At 37.0% G+C, this 21,931-nt stretch overlaps 1 protein-coding gene across 3 annotated transcripts in view; it reads left to right on the forward strand.

Annotated features, from left to right (window-relative positions):
• The window catches only part of CCT6B (chaperonin containing TCP1 subunit 6B), a 54,628-nt gene extending 36,073 nt beyond the window's left edge, over positions 1 to 18,555 (forward strand). For 2 of the 3 annotated variants that reach the window (XM_064271417.1, XM_064271416.1), the window contains 7 exons: positions 516 to 598; positions 947 to 1,043; positions 1,340 to 1,487; positions 12,286 to 12,419; positions 13,717 to 13,819; positions 16,414 to 16,486; positions 17,149 to 18,555. In XM_064271417.1, the coding sequence (XP_064127487.1) occupies positions 516 to 598; positions 947 to 1,043; positions 1,340 to 1,487; positions 12,286 to 12,419; positions 13,717 to 13,819; positions 16,414 to 16,486; positions 17,149 to 17,221 (711 nt within the window). In that variant the 3' untranslated portion in view covers positions 17,222 to 18,555. The remainder of the gene's footprint in view (positions 1 to 515; positions 599 to 946; positions 1,044 to 1,339; positions 1,488 to 12,285; positions 12,420 to 13,716; positions 13,820 to 16,413; positions 16,487 to 17,148) is intronic. The other variant, XM_023553475.2, reaches the window with a different exon arrangement.
• Positions 18,556 to 21,931: the final 3,376 nt, after the last annotated feature.

Raw genomic sequence — 21,931 nt, forward strand, 5'->3', positions numbered from 1 at the left:
GATACTACCACTTGTTGAGTTTTGGTATAGTATCAAAGAAGAATACCCACATTTATCTGAAAGTCTATTAAAATAATTTCCTTTTCTAATGCATGTATCTGTGAGGCCAGATATTCTTCATATGTTTTAACCAAAACAATGTATCACAGCCAATTGACTGCAGAAGCAGGTATGAGAATTAAGCTATCTTCTATTAAGACAGGTGTGTCTTAATATGTAAAAATATAAACCAGTGCCAGTGTTCTCATTATGTTTTGTTTTTGAACAAATTTTAAAAATATTTATGTTAATATGAAATGGAATTATTACAGTTTTAAATGGATTAATAAGCATTTTTGAAATTTCTCAGTTTTAATTTATAATATAATAAATATTGATAGATGCAGCTCACATAAGCAGAAGCACTTGGGGGATTCTTAATAATTTTTAAGAGTGTAAAGTGAGGCTGAGACCAAAAAGTTTGAGAGCTGCTTGCCTAAAACATGCATGTAACTTTCATGCTAATTTGATTGTAGGGAATTGATCCGCTTTCCTTAGATGCTCTTGCAAAACATGGCATAGTAGCTCTTCGCAGAGCAAAAAGGAGAAATATGGAAAGGTAAGTTTGCAAATAATTATGTATCCTGAGTTTTTTTGACAGACTAAATTGAGATTATCCCATGTATATTCCTTTTAGCTTATATATAAACAATATGGAGCAAAATAGTGGTGTATAAAGTCCAAATATTGTTCTTAATGTCAGTAAATAATTGAACTGTCAAAAATCAAGGTTGTTAACCAAACTCAGAACTTTGTTGAAGTACAAGGATGGTTTTTATTTTCATGAATCAGATTTTAAAAACACTGTGACAATGCTGTCTTCTGAGTCGGATATCTTTCCATTTTTAAGAAGTTAGTCTTTATGTTTTCCATAACCAAAGCTATAGTGACATTATTGTAATTTCAGACTGTCTCTGGCTTGTGGTGGAGTGGCTGTGAATTCTTTTGAAGATCTCACTGCAGATTGCTTGGGACATGCTGGTCTTGTATATGAGTATACATTAGTGAGTATTTCTGTGAGCAGTGGTTATAAAGTGAACATTAAACCTTTTAATTTTAAACACTGACCGTTTTCATTCAGCTTTTGTATTTTGAAGTCTGAATAATCTACAGATTTTGCAATTTATTTACTTAAATGTTTGTTAAGAATTTGTATATAACTTAACTGCATTTAATGTATCTTTAGTTATGCTTAATAAGAAAAATTCACATGAAGATTGGATTCTAATATTATAAACTTAGTCTTGATTTCATAATTATATTAAATATTAAAGTTACAGCATCTCATATTATCCTTTAGGGTGAAGAAAAGTTTACTTTTATCGAGGACTGTGTTAACCCTCGCTCTGTCACCTTGTTGGTTAAGGGACCTAATAAACATACTCTCACACAGATCAAGAATGCCATGAGAGATGGACTTGGGGCTGTCAGAAATGCAATTGAAGATGGTGAGCTTTCTTCTGTGATGGATGTGAACCTCCTGTATTTTCTAATTAGTAATAATCTATCATGGTGTGTATGATCGTTTAAAAGATATGAGTGATTATTATTCTCTGACATCACTTTGGATAATTTGTAGTTTGGATTGTGAGGTCTATCCTTTGGAATATTCTTAATAGTTTGCTGCCCTTTTAGTTAACTGATGTCTATGAAATTAAAAAATAATACTATAGTGTCATTTTTAGATATTTATTTTTAAAACTTCCAAAGATGAAGTAAAATCAGCTAAAACTCATCACATGACTTCAGTGCCATGTAATTTTAAGAAAAATATGGAAAGAATATATAAGATTTTATTATTTGTTGATAACTTATAAACACATTCCTTCTAAGAGGAGTTGGGGTAGATAATTCAATAGACATACACATATTTAAAATAGAATAATAAGCACATGAAGAGATGTTCAGCATCTGTAGTCATTAGGGAAATGCACATCAAAACCACAAAGAGATAGCATTTCACAACCACTAGGATGGCAAAGATGTGGAGAAATAGTAACCCCTTGTACATTGCTGGTGGGAATGTAAAATGGTATGGTAGTCTCGGAAAACAGTTTGGCAGTTCCTCAAAAAGTTAAACATAGAGTTACCACATGACCCAGCAATTCCACTCTTGTATATACATACACAAGAGAGCTGAAAACATATGTCCATACAAAAACTTGTACACTACTAATTCATAGCAGCATTATTGTCAATAATCAAAAAGTAGAAACAACCCTAGTCAAATGGGACAACTCAGTCATTGGCATAACATAGTTAATAAACTTTATGTTGTACATCCTAGTTTGGTGAGTAGCGCTTGAGGTCTTAAAAACCTGCAAGTGGCCTTCTAAGGTACAACTATTGGCCGCTATCCATCTGGAGCGAAAAAGAAAGAAGGAAACCAAAGAAGAAACTAGTCTACAGGGCTAATAGCTTACATGAACCTTGGCCTCATCTATCCTGAGACCAGAAGAACTAGACAGTGGCCAGCTACCACTACTGATCGTTCTGATCAGGGACACAATAGATTGTTCTGGATAGAACGGGAGTAAAATGTAGAACAAAACTCAAATTCTCAAAAAAGCCCAGACTTACTGGACTGGTAGGGACTGGAGGCACCCCCAAAACTATGGTTCTGAGATACCGTTTAAACTTTGTACTAAAATCACACCTGGAGGTCACCTTTCAGCTAAATAACAGATTGGCTCATAAAATGAACAATATAACCCGTGAGTACTATGCTTCTTTAAAAAATCATCTACATGAGACCAAACAGTTAACATTTACAGTAAATCAAAGATGTGAAGCTGAGGCGGGGCGGGGGGGTGGGGGGGCAGGGGCAGGCAAGCTAGATTAATGGAAACAGAACAACCAGAACGGAAATAATGAAATTGTAGACACATTGTGAAAAATGTAACCATTGTTGCTGAATAGGGTATTAAATATTAAATGGGAACCTAATTTGCTGTGTAAACTTTCACCAAAAACACATAAAATATTATTAAAAGAAAAAAAACTGGAAACCCAAATTTCCATTAGCTGATGAATGGATAAGCAAAATGTGGTATACCCATAAAATACAGTATTATATCTATCAGTCCCTACAAGTATTGATACATGCTTATAGAGATTGATACATATATGACTTCAGGGAGTCTGTGAGGTCAAAACTATTTTCACAATGTTAATAATAATGCAGTTTTTACACTATGTTGACATTTTCACTAATGATGCAAAAACAATGGTAGGTAAAACTGCAGGCACTGTAGAACATGGATGGAACCTTGAAAACATTATGCTATTTGAAAAAACCCAGACACGAAAAGCCACTTACCGTATGATTTCATTTATACAAAGTGCTCAGAATAGGCAAATCCGTACAGACAAAAAATAGATCAGTGGTTGCCAGGGGCTGGGGGTGGGGACAGGGAGTGATTGCTAATAGGTAAGTGTTTCTTTTTGGGGTGATGAAAGTGTTTTGGACTCAGGTAGTAGTGATGGTTGAACAGCCTTGAGAATATACGAAAAACCACTGACAAGTACGTTTTAAAAGGGTAAATTTTATGGTATGAGGAGTATATCTCAATTAAAAAAAAGGATAAGAAATTCTATAAACAAGGGGTCAGGTTTGTCTAATAAGCAAAAACATAGAGGTGAAATAGTGGTAAAATAAAAGTTGAAGTGGAAAATTAGAACCTAGGGAAAAAATATAAATATAACAAACATAATAGTCACTATAAATATTTAAGTGGCTAGAATATAAAGAGACACAATTAGTTATGTAGGTTGCATTATTGAAAAGAGAAAATATCTAGGTTCCTAAGTGGAGGTAGGAGACCCTGCTGGCATAGTGGTTAAGTGCTACAGCTGCTAACCAAAAGGTTGGCAGTTTGAGTCCACCAGGCGTTCCTTGAAAACTCTATGGGGCAGTTCTACTCTGTCCTATAGGGCCGCTATGGGTCGGAATCGACTCGATGGCAACTTTTTTTTTTTTAAGTGGAAATAATATGGGGCTTTATATAAGAGCCACTGTCATGGATTGAGTTGTGCCCTCAAAAAATATATCAACTTGGCTAGGTCATGATTCCCAGTAATGTATGATTGTCTACCATTTTTTCATCTGATGTGATTTCTCCGTGTGTTATAAATCCTATCACTATGATGTAATGAGATGGATTAGATTACAAGATTAGATAGTGTCTTAAGCCAGTCTCTTTCGAGATATAAAAGAAGCCAGCAGAGAGACAGGGGGACCTCATACCACCAAAAAGCTGTGCTGGGAGCAGAGCTTGTCTTTTGGACCTGAGATTCCTGTGCTGAGAAGCTCCCAGACCAAGGAAAGACTGATGACAAGGACCTTCCTCCAGAGCCAAAAGAGAGAGAAAGGCTTCCCCTGGAGCCAGTGCCCTGAATTCAGACTTGTAGCCTACTAGACTGTGAGAGAATAAACTTCTCTTTATTAAAGCCATCCATTTGTGGTATTTCTGTCACAGCAGCACTAGCATACCAAGACAGTCACTGCGTACTTTTTGTTGCCACGATAAAATCTGGCAGCATTTTTTTTTCAAGAGTGTACATACATTATATATATATTATGGATACAAAGACTTTGGTAGTTCAACCTGATATTTAGAATTTAGAATACATAGAAAAATGGATGGACTACTATTTTTTATCACTTCATCCACTTAGGTTTTTTTTTAAAACACATCGTCATTGAGGTATAGTTGACATATAATGAAATGCTCATTTTTAAAGTGTACATCCATGAAACCATCACCTCAATCAAGGCAATAAAGATATCTGTCATCCCAAAGTCTCCTCGATTCCTCTTTGTAATCCTTTCCTCCTGCCTCTTATAGTATCACCTTATCCCCAGGCAAACACTGGCCTGCTTTCTGTCACTATTGGTTAGTTTGCATTTTCTAGAGCTTTATATGAATGGAATATACTCATTTTTTTTGTCTGTCTTTTACTCAGCCTCATTATTTTGAGATTTCTACGTGTTATCGCATATAACAGTAGCTAATTCCATTATATGGCCAAATAGTATTCCATTGTATTGATACACTATAATTTGTTTATCTCTTCACCTGTTGGTAGACATTTAGATTGTTTCAGATTTTCTGGCTATTACAAATAAAGCTGCTGTGAACATTTGTGTACAAGTCTTTGTATGGACATACACTTTCATTTCTCTTGGGAAATGCACTGGCTATGGTAGGTATATGCTTAACTTTTTAAGAAACTGACAGTTTTACAAAGCACCCTTTTATATTCCCTAGAGCAGTGTTTGGAGCCCTGGTAGCACGGTGGTAAAGATCTCGGCTGCTAACCAAAAAGTCGGCAGTTCAAACCTACCAGCTGCTCCTTGGAAACTCTGTGGGGCAGTTCTGCTCTGTCGCTATGAGTCAGAATTGACTGGTGGCAACAGGTTTGGTTTGGTTTAGAGCAATGTTGAAGAGTTGGGGCTGTTTCAGCATCTTCACCGATTCTTGCTATGGTCAATTTTTTTAATTTTAGCCATTCTAAAATGAAAACAAAGAAACTGGTTTTAATTTGCATTAAAAATTAAAAACTGTGGTTTTAATGTGCATTTTCTTAATGATCATTGATGTTGAACGTCATATCATGAGCTTATTTGCTATCCATACCTCTTTGGTGAAGCTTCAAGTATTTTGCCTGTGTTTTCAAATTGGGTTGTTTTCTTATTGTTGAGTTTGAGAGTTCTTTGTATATTCTGGATACAAGCACTTTTTCAGATAGATGATCTGCAAATACTTTTCATCTCTGTGGCTTGCCTCTATTCTCTTAGCAGTGTCTTTTGAAGGGGTGTTCTTAATTTTGATGAATCTAATTTTATCAGTTTTTTCCATCCTATACATCGTGCATTTGGTGTGGTATCTAAGAAATTTTTGCCTACTCCAGGTTCGTGAAGATTTTCACCTATGTTTTTTTCTAGCTGTTTTAGAGTTTTATGTTAGGTTTATTATTCACTTTAAGTTAATTTTTACATATAGTGCAAGGTATGGATCCAAGTTCATATATACAAGGGTAAGCCAAAAAGTATTGCTACTAGGGTTCCAGTTCATACATGCACAGGTTTATTCCAAACAAAACATGTTCAGACATGTCTCTGTGATCAGTGGATGGTTGCACACAAGTTCTCTCAGTAAAACACTTGTGTTAGGTTAGGGTGCCTTAAAAAAAAAAGGATACTTTTTGTGCCACGGAAAAAAACGATTTTGAGGATAGGGCTAATATAAAATTTTTTATAAAACTCAAGTGGACATCTTTCCAAATCATTGAAGCTTTGCAACAAGTTTATGGGAATGCTGCCCACATAAAACAACAGTTTTTAGATGGATCAAGCGTTTTAAGGAAGATCGAGAAGGCCTCAAAGGTGAATCAAGAGAGGGAAGACCACTCAGAAGGTTATGGCGACTGTTTTTTGGTATTCCAAAGGGCTAATCTTCATAGATTTTTTTGAAGGACATAGGAAGATCAGGGGGGCTTATTATGAAGAAGCTTTAAGAAATTGAAAACGGCACTGGTGAGAAAAAGGCCAGGGAAGTTGAGCTGAGGAGTTTTTTCCATCACGACAATGCACCTGCTCATTCTTCGAGGGTAGCAAGGCCTGTCTTAACGAGAATATTGCTGGGAAACCTTACCCTATCTACCGTAAGGCCTGATCTTACCCCTTCAGACTCCTTTTTGTTCCTGAAACTCAACATTTAAAAGGAACATGATTTGAGTCCCTCAAGGATGCCAAAACTGCTGTTTTGACGTGGTGTAAATCGAAGACTGCAGAATTCTTCATGGAAACACCACCTTCAGAAGTATATAGACCTCGATGGAGGATGTGGTGAGAAACAATAGCTTCACATTTTAGTATTTTTGTTTAATAAAGGTTTCTATGATTTAGTAGCAATACTTTTTAAAAAAAATAATTTTTATTGTGCTTTAAGTGAAAGTTTACAAATCAAGTCAGTCTCTCACATCTAAACTTACATGCACCTTACTACATACTCACTCTCCCCCTAATGAGTCAGTCCACTCCCTCCTTCCAGTCTCTCCTTTCGTGACCATTTTGCCAGTTTCTAACCCCCTCTAGCCCCCCATTTCTCCTCCAGACAGGAGATGCCAACATAGTCTCAAGTGTCCACCTGATGCAAGTAACTCACTCCTCATCAGCATCTCTCTCCAACCCATTGTCCAGTCCAATCCATGTCTGACGAGTTGGCTTCGAGAATGGTTCCTGTCCTGGGCCAACAGAAGGTTTGGGGACCACGACTGCCGGGGTCCTTCTAGTCTCAGACCATTCAGTCTGGTCTTTTTATGAGAATTTGGGGTCTGCATCCCACTGTTCTCCTGCTCCCTCAGGGGTTCTCTGTTGTGCTTCCTGTCAGGGCAGTCATCGGTTGTGGCTGGGCACCATCTAGTTCTTCTGGTCTCAGGATGATGTAGTTTCTAGTTCATGTAGCCCTTTCTGTCTCTTGGGATCATAATTACCTTGTGACCCTGGCGTTCTTCATTCTCCTTTGATCCAGGTGGGTTGAGACTCATTGATGCATCTTAGATGGCCACTTGTTAATGTTTAAGACCCCAGATGCCACACTTTAAAGTGGAATGCAGGATGTTTTCTTAATAGAATTTATTTTGCCAATTGACTTAGATGTCCCCTGAAGCCATAGTCCCCAAACCCCCGCCCTTGCTCCGCTGACCTTCAAAGCATGCAGTTTATTCAGGAAACTTCTTTGTAGCAATACTTTTGACTTACTCTCATGTATGTGTGTGTGTGTATTTTTTTACTTAGGTATCAAATCGTTCCAGCCCCATTTGTTGAAAAGACTGTCCTTTAATCACTGACTTGCCTTTGCATCTTTGTCACAAATTAGTTGTCCATATATGTGTGGGTCTATTTCTAGATTCTTCTGTTGTGTTGATCTGTTTTTCTATCTCTATATGAATACCATACTGTCTTGACTTCTTTCCTTTATAATAAGTCTTGAGATTAAAAAAAAAAAAAACTGTTGCCATATAGTTGATCCCAACTTATATGGACCCTATAGGACAGCGTAGAACTGCTCCATAGGGTTTCCAAGGAGCGCCTGGTGGATTTGAACCGCTGACGTTTTGGTTAGCACTGGAGCTCTTAACCACTACACCACCAGGGTTTCTAGAGATATTTAAAAAAAAAAAAAAATGAACCAAACCCAGTGCCGTCAAGTCGATTCCGACTCATAGCGACCCTATAGGACAGAGTAGAACTTCCCCATAGAGTTTCCAAGGAGCTCCTGGTGGATTCGAACTGTCAACCCTTTGGTTAGCAGCTGTAGCACTGAACCACTACGCCATCAGGGTTTCCGTTTTCTTGAGATTCGGTAGTGTTAATCCTCCCATTTTGTTCAAATTATTTTGGTTATTCTAAGTTTTTTTTTGTATTCCCTTATACATTTTAGAATCATTTTGTTAATCTCTACCAAAAAAGTCTGCCAGGATTTTGATTGGAATTGTATTGAATCTATAGATTTTTGGGGGGAGAGCTGACATCTGTTATTGAGTGTTCTAACTCATGAACATGGTGTATATCTTTGTTTATTTGGGCCATCTTTAATTTATCTCAGCAAGATTTTGTAGTTTTCAGTGTACGAATCCTGTACATCTTTTTTTCAGATTTATTCCAAAGGATTTCATATATTCTGATGCTCTTGTACATGGTATTTTTAAAATTTCAATTTCTGATTGTTGCTAATATATGGAAATATGGTTGATTTTTGTACATATTGATCTTGAATTGGCTACACTCACTTATTCTAGTAGTTTTCTTGTAGATTTGATTAGATTGTTTACATAAATCATCCAATAAAAGATAGTTTTACTTCTTTCCTTCCAATCTGGGTGTCTCTTATTTCTTTTTTCAGCATTGTTTCACGGACTAGAACCTCTAGTACAGTGTTTAATAGAAATGATGAGAGTGGACATCTTTACTGTGTTCCTGATTGTCGATTGAATTGACTCCCCCCACAAAAAAATCTGTCAACTAGGTTAGGCCATGATTCCCAGTATTGTGTGGTTGTCCTCCATTTTGTGATTGTAATTTTATATTAAAGGGTGGAATTGTAACACCCTTACTAAGCCCCCCCGCCCCCATCCAGTGTAAAGGGAGTTTCCCTGGAGTGTGGCCTGCACCACCTTTTATTTTACAAGAGACGAAAGGGAAGCAAGAAGGCAGTGGGGACTTCATACCACCAAGAAAGTAGTGCTGGGAACAGAGCACATCCTTTGGACCTGAAGTTCCTGCGCAGAGAAGCTCTTAGTCCAGGAGAAGACTGATGACAGGGATCTTCCTCCAGAGCCAACAGAGAAAGCCTTCCCTGGAGCTGACGTCCTGTATTTGGACTTCTAGCCTACGAGACTGTAAGAGAATGACTTTCTCTTTGTTGAAGCTATCCACTTGTGGTACTTCTGTTATAGCAGCACTAGATGACTAAGACATGGATCTTAGGGAGATGTCATTCAGTCTTTCTCCATTATATATGATGTTAGCTGTAGGTTTTTCATAGAAACCGGTTATCAGATTGAGGAAATTCTATTCCTAGTTTGCTGAGAGTTTTTTTTTTTTTTTATTATCAAGAATGGATGTTGGATTTTGTCAAATGCTTTTTTCTGCATCTATTAAAAAAATTTTTTTTTTATAGAGATGACCACATGGTTTTTCATTTTTAGTTTCTTAATGAGGAGAATTACATTGATTGATTTTCAAATGTCAAACTAGCCTTACATTGTTGGAATAAACCCTACTTAATCACAAGGTATCATTCTTTATATATGTTGTTGGATTTGATTTGCTAAGATTTTGTTAAGAATATCTGTATCTATAAGGGATATTGGTCTGTACTTTTTTTCCTTATATATAATTTCCTTTATCTGGTTTTGGTATCAAAATAATGCTGGCATCATAAAATGAGTTGGAAATTATTTCCTCCTCTTCGGTTTTCTGGAAGTGTGTAGAATTGGTATTATTTCTTCCTTAAATGTTTAGTAGGATTCACCAGTGAAGCCATATGTTCTTGAAGTTGGAAAGCTTTTAGCTACAAATTCAATTTCTTTAATAGATATAGGGATATACAGATTATCTATTTTTCTGGAGTGGGTTTTATTAGTTGTATTTTTCAAGGAATTTGTCCATTTCTTCCAAGTTAGGGGTTATCAGACTGTTCCCCATAAGCTCAAGCTGGCTTGCTGCCTGTTCTTATAAATGAATTTTGATGGCAACACAGCCACTACTGTTCATTTATGTATTGTCTGTGGCTACTTTGAAACCCTGGTGGTGTAGTGGTTAAGTGCTATGGCTGCTAACCAAAGAGTCGGCAGTTCAAATATACCAGGTGCTCTTCGGAAACTTTGTGGGGCAGTTCTACTCTGTCCTATAGGGTCGCTGTGAGTTGGAACCAACTCAATGGCAACAGGTTTTAGAAACCCTGGTGGTGTAGTGGTTAAGAGCTACAGCTGCTAACTAAAAGGTTGGCAGTTCGAATCCCCCAGGCGCTCCTTGAAAACCCCGTGAGGCAGTTCTACTCTGTCCTGTGGGATCGCTATGAGTCGGAATCATCTTGACGGCAGTCGGTTATGGCTACTTTTGTGCTACAGTGTCAGAGTTGAGTAGTAGTTGCAACAGAAATTATGTGGCCCATGGAGCCTAAAATATTTACTCTTTGACCTTTTGCAGAAAGTTTGCCAACACCTGATTTCAGTTTTTTAATTTATTGGCTTATCAAAAAAAAACCGTCGAGTTGATTCCAGACTCATAGGGATCCTATGGGACAGGTTAGAACTGCCCCGTAGGGTTTCCAAGAAGCAGCTGGTGGATTCAAACTACTGACCTTTTGATCAGCAGGTGAGCTCTTAACCACTGTCCCACCAGAGCTCCCCATTGGCATATAGTTGTTCTTAATATTTCCTTATTGTCCTTTTAATATTCGTAGACTATTTAGTGATGCCACCTTTCTCATTTTTGATACGGGCCAGTAATGTTCTTTTTCTTGGCAAGTCTAGCTATTATTGATTTCATTGATGTTCTCAAAGAGCCAACTTTTATTTTTGATTTTCTTTATTGTTTTTCTGTTTTTTATTTCATTAACTTCCACTCTGTTGTTTATTATTTCCTTTCTTCTGTTTACATCAGGTTTCATTTGCTCTTCCTTTTCTAGTTTCTGAAGGTGGAAGCTGAGGTCATTGGTTTGAGACTTTTCTTTTTTTCTAGTAGAAGTGTTTAGTGATATAGATTGCCCTTTAAGCACCACTTTTGTAGCATCTCACAAATTCTGATATGTTGTATTTTCACAGGGGATTGGGATCAGAGAGGTTTTAAAAGGTACTGGTAATGTTCTGTTTCTTAAGCTGGGTGGTTGATACATGGGTATTTGTTATACATATTTTCGTACTTATACCTTACAAATATTTTTGTATGTATTCAGTATTTAACAAGGAACTTTTTTTTTTTGAAGTGTGACTGGGAGGTGACGGTGTGATCACCTTGTGGGTAGATAACTCCTGAGTGGTTATATTGTGAAGGGAAGCAGAGAAACTGGATAGTAATGAAAAAAATGAAGCATTATGAAAGGAGAGATTCTTTTTGTATTGTTTTGTTTTAAAGACAGGTAATTTCAAAGTAAGTTTTCTGGTTCAAAGAAGAGTCATATGCTTTATAAAACGACACAAACAAGTGCAAAAGTCACATCATGATGTGAAAATTTGTGTGTTTAACCAGATACTTACCTTAGAATAATAAAATTTTTCTCAGTTTGCAGACTGGGTTCTGTTCTAGTATAGAAAGCAAATACTTCATTGAGTCCCAAGAATTCCATACCCAAAACTGTGGCCTAATTATCTTGGCCTAAAAAATTTTCAAATCAGATATTATAAACAGTTACCTACCACAATTATAACCTTTTAAACATAACCATAAAAGAGTAAGATAAAGGTGGAAGAAATGTCTATTCTTATTAGCCAGAGGATAAACAATGAAATAAAACTGTTTATAACCAGTTGCCTGTACCATGCATAATTATTTCATGGCAGATAACTTTAGGATGCTTCATAAGACAACTGAGTAATCACTGGGCTGTGCAACTTATTTGATTTCTGTATATATTTAAATACATTTTAGAGGCAGGCAAGATAATAGAACACACTTGAATGGTGAATTGTTTTTTCTCTGTATGATGTGTCTTGTGAATCCTTTTCTTGCTCCGACAGGCTGCGTGGTTCCAGGGGCTGGTGCAGTTGAAGTGGCAATAGCTAAAACTCTCGGTACATACAAGCACAGTGTAAAAGGAAGAGCTCGTCTTGGAGTCCAAGCTTTTGCTGACGCCTTACTCATTATTCCCAAGGTACAGCTATCTTAGTGGCCAAAGAACAGCTGGGTAGACATAAAGGTGTTTGATTACACATTGCCCATATCATTTAACAGCTAGCAGAATAGAAAGACAGGTACTTAGTCGAGTACCCTCAGTTTTTCTTTTACATATTTTTAACATATTTTACAGTAAAAACAGGAAAACTTGTGATAAAAGTTTAGAACCCTTACAGAAGCTTCATGAAATAGCCAGATTACCCCCTTGCTTCCTTTGGTGAAGCATGCTTCCTGAAAGTAGCACCAAAAGTTTCCTTCAGAAGTGGTCCATGATTAACTAATTATGATGAAAAAATTAAGAACTTAAAATTTAATTAGATTTATTTTCAGGTAGATCTTTATTTGTTGGTGGTATCCAAAGTGTTGTCATTTTAAATGGTGAAAGATGAGGACTTGGGGCTGTTTAGCACTCCCTAGCTTGCATTTGCATTGTAATTATAATTCCTATAGAAAGGAGAGAAACCAGATTTTTTCTTTGTGGCAGCAGACGGTGCAGAGAAATACAGTTCCTCTTTTCTTTGCTTAATCTGGTTGTGAACTACTTAGAAATACAGAAAAACTATTTCAAATATGCTATTACCATGAATTAAAACGTTACTAATAATGCTAGCAAAGGTTCCGCCTTGATAATTGCTATTCAGATTATCCATGATTTATGGAATCTTCGTGAATCAGTCATCTTTTTTTCCCTAAGAAATGATCCTGTAGTTGACACAGGTTGGTAAACACAGTACGTATTGGTGGTATCTTTTTCCTCATCATGTTTGGGACCACTTGGGAAATGAGCTTAGCTTGGAGTACAGGTATCTTCATCTGTGCTGCCACAGGCTGTGGGTCTCCTCATGGAGATGAGGGGCACAGAGGTGCTGCAAATACGAAAATGTCTGGGAACAACTGGAGGACGTCTGGCTGGAAGGATCAGCGGAAACAAGAATACTGGGCTACTTCTGTCTCAGTTTTTAAAAAATCTGTTACAAGCAGGGAAATTAATGTAGTGGGATAGGGATGGGGCTTTCTAATGTCCTCCTCAGAATCGATGGGTATAGGAGAAATGATTAATTAAATACAAAAACTACTAGCGAGACAAAATAATAATTTAATTTAGATTAAGAACGAAGTTCCTCAAAACGAGAATACTGTGATTAGCACGTTACGGTTGTGTTTTCACAAAACTAGCGAGTAGTACCTTATTTTTCATATTTGATATTCAAGTATATATGTGTAGGTGTCTGGGTATTCCTCACAAATATTTATTATTCTTTTTATTCCTAAAGGTTCTTGCTCAGAATTCTGGTTTTGACCAGCAGGAAACACTGTTAAAAGTTCAGGCTGAGCATTCAGAATCAAAACAACTTGTTGGCGTAGATTTGGATACAGGTAAGAAGGCGAAGAAAATTTAGCTGCTTAATAAAGAAAGAGATTTCAATATAGTGACCCAGGTATTATAATAAGAGGGTGAGGGTTTAGGTGATTTTAATATTTTTATTTTATTGTACTTTAGGTGAAGGTTTACAGAGCAAACTAGTTTCTCATTAAACAGTTAATACACATATTGGTTAGTGACATTGGTTGCCAATGCCATGACATGTCAACTCTCTGCCCTTCTTGACCTTGGGTTTCCCATTGCCAGCTTTCCTATCCTCTCCTGCCTTTTCCTCCTTGCCCCTGAGTTGGTGTGCCCATTTAGTTTTGATTTGTTTTGTGGGCCTGTCTAATCTTTGGGTAAAGGGTGAACCTCAAGAGTGATTTCATTACTGAGCTGTAAGGGTGTCTGGGGGCCATACTCTCGGGGTTTCCCCAGTCTCTGTCAGACCAGTAAGTCTGTTTTTTCTTTGTGAGTTAGAATTTCATTCTGCATTTTTCTTTAGCTCTGTCTGGGACCCTCTATTGTGATCCATGTCAGAGCAGTTGGTGCTGGTAGCTGGGCACTGTCTAGTTGTGCTGGACTTAGCCTGGTGGAGGCTGTGGTAGTTGTGATCCCTTAGTCCTTTGCACTAATCTTTCCCTTGTGTCTTTGGTTTTCTTCATTCTCCCTTGCTCCAGATGGGGTTAGACCAGTGGAGTATCTTAGATGGCCACTCACAAGATTTTAAGGCCCCAAATGCTACTCACCAATGTAGGATGTAGAACATTTCCTTTATAAACTATGTTATGCCAGTTAAGCTAGATGTTCCCTGAGACCGTGGTCCCCACAGCCCTCAGCCCAGTAATTTGGTCCCTCAGAGAGTTTAGGTGTGTCTATGGAGCTTCTGGAAACCCTGGTGGCGTAGTGGTTAACCAAAGGTCAGCAGTTCGAATCCGCCAGGTGCTCCTTGGAAACTCTATAGGGCAGTTCTATTCTGTCCTATAGGGTCGCTGTGAGTCAGAATTGACTCAATGGCAATGGATTTGGTTTGGTTTTGGATGGAGCTTCTATGACCTTGCCTTCAACAAGTTGTGCTGGCTTCCCTAGTATTGTGCCCTGTCTTACCCTTCACCAAAGTTACCACTTACCATTGTTTATTTAGTGTTTTTCCCTTCCACTTTTCCCCTCCCATGTAACTATCAAAGATTGTTTCTTTTTGTGTGTAAACCTTTTCATGAGTTTTTATAGCAGTGGTCTCATACAATATTTGTCCTTTTGTGATTGACTTATTTCACTCAGCATAATGCCCTCCAGATTCATCCATGTCATGAGATGCTTCACAGATTCATTGTTGTTCTTTATTGTTGTGTAGTATTCCATTGTGTATATGTGATTTTAATATTTAAATTTAGGTGCCTTTTTTTTTTTTAGTTTACTCTTGAACTTCTGAAAAGAAAATGTTCTTATTTGACTCTTGGGATGCATCACATAACAAAACAGACAAAAATCTCTGTCCTTAGTTTACGTTCTAGTAGGAGAAGACAGGCAGTAAATAATGAGCTTAATAAATAAGTACCATTAGCATTTTAGAACGTGATAAGTGCTATGAAAAAAAAATAAAAGAGCAGCATAAGGATAACTGTGAATGATAGCACAGGAGGACAGGGAGAGGGTTGCAATTTTAGAGTGGTCAGGGTAGACTTCATCGAGAAGACAGCGATTAAAAAAAAAAAATCAAAGAAGTGAGGAAGTTAGCTGTGTGGCTATCTGGGGAAAGAGTATCCTAGGGAGAGGGAAAAGCCAGAGTCTGATGTTTTTGAAGAGGAGGAAGGAAGTGAGAGAGATAATAGAAGGTTGGATCAAGCAGGCCAGCATGTGGGCCAGTCTAAGGACTTGGGCTTTTACTCGTAGAATAGGGAGAGATTTTGAACAGAGACGTGACGTGGTCTAGTTATGCTTAAAAGGATCACTCTGGCTGGCTACTCTGGAGCGGAGTCAGCTGAGCATCTGGGAGGCCGGGGTTGCCATTAACTGAGCTAGAAAACACTGGGTGGAACAGGTTCTGGCGGGGGATGTCAGCATTCAATTTTGGCAAAGTTAAATTTAAAGTTTCTGTATACTTCCAAGTAAAATAGGGAGTTGGATGTATGAGTCTGGATCTCAAGAAAGAGATCTGAGCTGGAGAAAAAAAACTTGAGAGTCTCAGAGTGTAGATGATTTAAATCCAGAAGAATGGTTAAGCTCACCAGGAGTGTGAGTGTATTCAGGGGAGAGAAGAGCCTAGAACTGAACCTTTGGGTACCCCAACATCAAGAACTCAGGGAAGAAGAAAATCAGCAAAGTAGACAGAGAAGGAGTTACTAGTGCAAAAGAAAGAAAACCAGGAGAGTGTGATGTCCTGGAAGGCAAGTGAAGAAAGAGTCGTCGGGAGGGTGTGACCAGCTATGTCAAGTGCTACTGACAGATGAAGTCTGATAATCGACCATTAGATTTAACAGCATGAGGTCATTGGTGACCTCGAAATAGTCATTTTGGTGGTGGTTTATATATTGTTAGAATATACCACCTAATATTAACAGAATATGTCAGGATCGTAGTAATCAAATAATTTGTTTTTACTTCACAGGTGAACCAATGGTAGCAGCAGAGGCAGGAATTTGGGATAATTACTGTGTGAAAAAACAACTTCTTCACTCTTGGTAAGTTTGTATTAATATGAAGAGAGGAAAAAAAACCTTTAGGGATATAATTGATAACATTAATTTTTTAAAATTACTTTTGTCACCCTACAGTGGAAAAATTTTAAAGTGTATGAAAACATGTGTCTAGTTACGAAGATTAGGTTTTGTCTTTTTACCAAACCGAAAAAACCAAACCCGTTGCCATCCAGTTGATTCCGACTCATAGCAACCCTATTGGACAGAGTAGAACTGCTCCATAGAATTTCTGAGGAACACCTGGTGAATATGAACTGCTGACCTTTTGGCTAGCAGCCTTCGCTCTTAACCACTACACCACCAGGGTTTTCTGTCATTTTATAGTCCCCTTTATATTTTAGTTCTGCAATCGTAACTTATAGGAAAGGTTATTTTTACTGCTTATTTGGCGGGGGTTGGGGGCGAAACATTACGTGCATAGTGGGGAAAATCAAATGATATGCTAAAAATGAGCTCAGTTTTGCTGGAATATAAAATTGGGCTTCCACCTTATCAGTAAAGGAGTTAAAATTATCATACAAGAGGTGATGTTTGTATTTACAATAGCTTTGTCTCGTAAAATTTCATACCAACATCATTGAAGAAAAAAGCACCCTTCAGATTGGGTTGGTAGGCATTACTCACCTTGTCACCTTTTTCCTCAGCACGGTGATTGCCACCAACATTCTCCTGGTTGATGAAATTATGCGAGCTGGGATGTCTTCTCTCAAAGGGTGATTGAGTGCAAAATCAACTCTCTGGAAGCTGAGATTCAACACAACTTGCACCAACTCCACTATGTAGCCCAAGCTAGTCTTAATTTTTACACAATAAATGCGGTTTGTATTTGTTGGTCTTAGCAGTTTCAAAAATATTTTATCAAAGTATCAATAACACAAGAAATATTTTCAAAGTAAAGGAATGATAACGGAAATATTTTTGCCTGAGAATCTTAACTCCCCACCCTTTATTGTATACTATTGCAGTTTCCATCAGATAGAATCTATTATGATTCTTGGACCTTTTAGGCAACTTTTAATTAACAAAATTTGGAGCATAGGTTTTAGAGCACCCAAGTCAATTTCCAGTGTATCAGAAAGGTAGCAATGTAGCAGGACCAAGTGTTTTATTCTCTCTCAAAACCCTTCAGTATCTCCCCGTCACCATCTTTTCTCTCATAAATATGGCATCACTTTGTGAGCATAGCCTTGGGTTGCGTTGATTTACCATACCTGGGTCAGTTTACTTTGTATATAGTTTATTATATTTTACCTGGGTCTTTTAGGAAACCCTGGTGGTGTAGTGGTTAAGTGCTACGGCTGCTAACCAAAGGGTTGACAGTTCAGATCTGCCAGGCGCTCCTTGGAAACTCTATGGGGCAGTTCTACTCTGTCCTATAGGGTCGCTATGAGTCGGAATCGACTCGATGGCACTGGGTTTGGTTTTTTTTTTTTTTGGTTATTGTATGTATGGAGCCCTGGTGGCATAGTAGTTAAGAGCTTGTCTGCTAACCAAAAGGTCTGCAGTTCGAAGCCACCACACCAGCTGCTCCTTGGAAACACTAGAGGGCAGTTCTACTCTGTCCTATAGGGTCGCTTTGAGACAGAATTGACTGTCAACGGGTTTGGTTTTTTGGGGGTTATTGTGTATGTAATCAGCAGCTTACGCTACTGTGCTCACTCTGGTAGCTCTCTGAATAGATGATGAAATAGGGCGGGCTTCTCTTGGAAGGGTGGGATTGTTGGCCCTAAAGCTGGGAAGTAATTAGTTTTGGCTTTGAATGCAGCCGTTCCTTATAGGTATTATAGCAATATATTTTTTGTTCCAAGCTCTAGAATTAATCCATTGTACTTTTTAATATTATTAGACTTTTTGTTGTTAACTTCTTTCCATGGATGTTGATAAGAGATTAAAATATGGCAGCTGCATTAATGGAGCTTCTGCTCGTTTATACATATAGGAGAGGATTCCTTTAACTATTTAATGCCACAGTTGAGAGCCTATCATTTTATAGCTTATCTTTTTGCTTAATATGTTGTCCACGTCTTTTCAAGCTAATAATCACATTTTTATGGCTACATGACATTTCATTATATGGTTATCTTGCAGTTTATTTAACCAATTGTTTTTCTTTTTTTTTTTTTTTTGCCATTATAAACAAAGTTCCATCTTTAGTCTTTGTCCCTATTCTATAGGATAAGATTTGAAAAACAGGCATACCAGTCATATTGCCAGGCCTTTTTTTAAAAAATAATTTTTATTGCGCTTTAAGTGAAAGTTTACAAATCAAGTCAGTCTCTCACATATAAACTTCTATACAGCTTGCTACATACTCCCATTTACTCTCCACCTAATGAGTCAGCCCGCTCCCTCCTTCCAGTCTCTCCTTTCGTGACAATGTTGCCAGTTTCTAACCCCCTCTACCCTCCCATCTCCCCTCCGGACAGGAGATGCCAACATAGTCTCAAGTGTCCACCTGATGTAAGTAGCTCACTCCTCACCAGCATCTCTCTCCAACCCATTGTCCAGTCTAATCCATGTCTGAAGAATTGGCTTCAGGAATGGTTCCTGTCCTGGGTGCCAGGCCTTTTTAATATAAAATGTTTAAATTATAAAATATTTTCTAATATGCTCAAAGAACAGAAAATAATATAATAAACACCCTTATATCCTGCATGTAGATTTAGCAAATAGTAATATTTTGCCATGTTTGCTTCAGATTTTCTTCAAAGAAATCAAAAGATACAGATATTGTTAAAAGTGCCACCTAGCACCACGCACTCCTATCAAATGCTTTTTTCATCCTTTCTCCCTAGAGGTAATCTTTGACACATTATCATCCCCATGCAATTAAAAAAAACTTTTAATACATAATACATGGGCATATATCTAGAACAATGTAAAATACTCTTTTTGGGTTTTTAAAAAAAATGTACATAAGTAGTATCATTCTTATCATTTGGTAGATTTACTGGGTTTTTTTCCCACTTAACATTATGGTTTTGAAATTTATCCATTCATTAATTTTAACTGTTACAGAATATTGCAGTGTATATGTATATTATCCATATATATCCATTATCCATTAGGCCTTTAGGTTATTTCTAATTTTACACTATTTTAAACAACATTATATTGACTTCCTTTGTACTTGTCTCCTTGGGCACAGGTGAGAGTTTTCCTAGGGATTATACCTAGAAGTGCAGTTGTTGGTTTTAGGGCTCCTCATTTTTATATTTACTAGGTGTTTATACCAGTTTACATTTTCCTCTACAGTGTATACTAATTACCATTTTCCTACAAACTTGTTAAGTTTTGGTATTATTAAACTTTTAATTTTTGCCAATCTGAACATTATAAAATTATATCCTAATAGCAATTACCTTGATTACTAGTAATACTGAGCTTATTTTCACATGTCTGTTGGCCATTTCTAGTTCTATAAAATTGCCTGTTCATATTGTTCACCAATTTTTTTTCTATCGGAGTTTTTTTTTTATCATTCTAATTGTTGTGATATACATATGTATATATATCACAATATTTTTCCCAGATTGAGGCTTTTTTCACTCTTGAAAAGTGCACAGAGTTTGATACACATATTTTTATGTACCGAAATTATCAAATATTTTCCTTTTAGGTTGTGTTTCTACAAGAAATTATTCTCTACTTAAGTCATGAAGATATTTTACTATATTTTATGAGTTTAAAATTTTTGCTTATCACATTTAGGCCTTTAATTCATCTGGAATTTATTTTTGTGTGTGGTATGTGGTATGGATCTAATTTTTTTTCCACATGACTAGTCAGATGTTCTCACAACCAATGATTTCTTAGAGCACCTCAATCATATACCAAGGTATTATTGCATTCCAGAGGACTGAACAACTTTTATTTGGGTTTGTTTCTGATCTCAGTATGTTGTTCCATTGGTCTGGTAGATTGTCAATACCACGTTGTTTTAATTCTTAAAACTTTAAAAAAAGCCTTGCTATCTGGTAGGTCCCTTTACCCCACTCCTTTATTTTCTTCAAAATTGTCTTGTCTGTTTCTGGATCTTTTCCCTCTTCCAAATAAATTTTAGGTTCAGCTTGTAGAGTTACATGTTTTGATTGGAATTGCAATGATTATATAGATTATTTCAGGAAAAATTGACATTGTAATATGTTGAGTTCTCCCACTCATAAATTTTTATATCACTTCATTTATATCTTCCTAAGTACTTCAATAAAGTTTTACTTTATTAGAAAATGTTTTGTTTCATTAAAGTTTTAAATGTTTCCTATAAAAATGCATTACATCTTTTGTTAGGTTTATTCCCAGGCATCTTGTTTTAGAAGGTATTATGAATAGGGCCTTTTATAAAAATTGTATTTTTAAATTGTTTCTTACTGTACTGTAGGTACCTTACGGAGTTTTTTATATTGGCTTTTGTATTCTACAACCTTGCTGAACACTCTTATTTGCGCAGTAGTTTGTAAATTACTTTGGAATATCTGGGTCGATAATCAATTCTCTAAGAATAACAACAGTGTAGTTCTTTTTTCCAGTTGTTACACAATCTCTACTATTTTCCTATTTTATTGAGCTGGCTAAGACCTTTAGAAAAGAAATTTGGAAGACAGCTACCTGACCAAATGACCGGAAGAAATCCATATTTGTACCCATTCCAAAGAAAGGAGATCCAACAGAATGCGGAAGTCATCAAACAATATCATTAATGTCACACATGAGTAAAATTTTGCTGAAGATCATTCAAAAGCAGTTATAGTAGATTATTGACAGGGAACTGCCAGAAATTCAAGCCAGATTCAGAAGAGGACATGGAACGAGGGGATAGCATTGCTGATGTCAGATGGATTCTGGCTGAAAGCAGAGAATACCAAAAAGATGTTTACCTCTGGTTTATTGATATGCAAAGGCATTCAACTGTATGGATCACAACAAATTATGGTTAACATTGTGAAGAATGAGAATTCCAGAACACTTAATTGTGCTCATGAGGAACAGAACAAGGGGATGCTGCATGGTTTAAAGCCAGGAAAGGTGTGCGTCAGGGTTGTATCCTTTCACCATACTTATTTGATCTGTATGGTTAACATGGTTAGCAAATAATCTGAGGAGCTGGACTATATGAAGAAGAATGGGGCATCAGGATTGGAGGAAGACTCATTAACAACCTGCGACGTGCAGATGACACAACCTTGCTTGCTGAAAGTGTAGAGGACTTGAAGCATTTATTGATGAAGGTCAAAGACCACGGCCTTCAGTATGGATTACACCTTAACATAAAGAAAACAAAAATCCCCACAGCTGGACCAATAAGCAACATCATGATAAATCGAGAAAAGATTGAAGTTGTCAAGGACGTCATTTTACTTGGATCCACAATCAACGCCCATAGAAGCAACAGTCAAGAAATCAAATGATGCATTGCGTTGGGCAAAT

Source organism: Loxodonta africana, chromosome 18 (assembly GCF_030014295.1).
Source record: "Loxodonta africana isolate mLoxAfr1 chromosome 18, mLoxAfr1.hap2, whole genome shotgun sequence".
Classification (NCBI taxonomy): domain Eukaryota; kingdom Metazoa; phylum Chordata; class Mammalia; order Proboscidea; family Elephantidae; genus Loxodonta; species Loxodonta africana.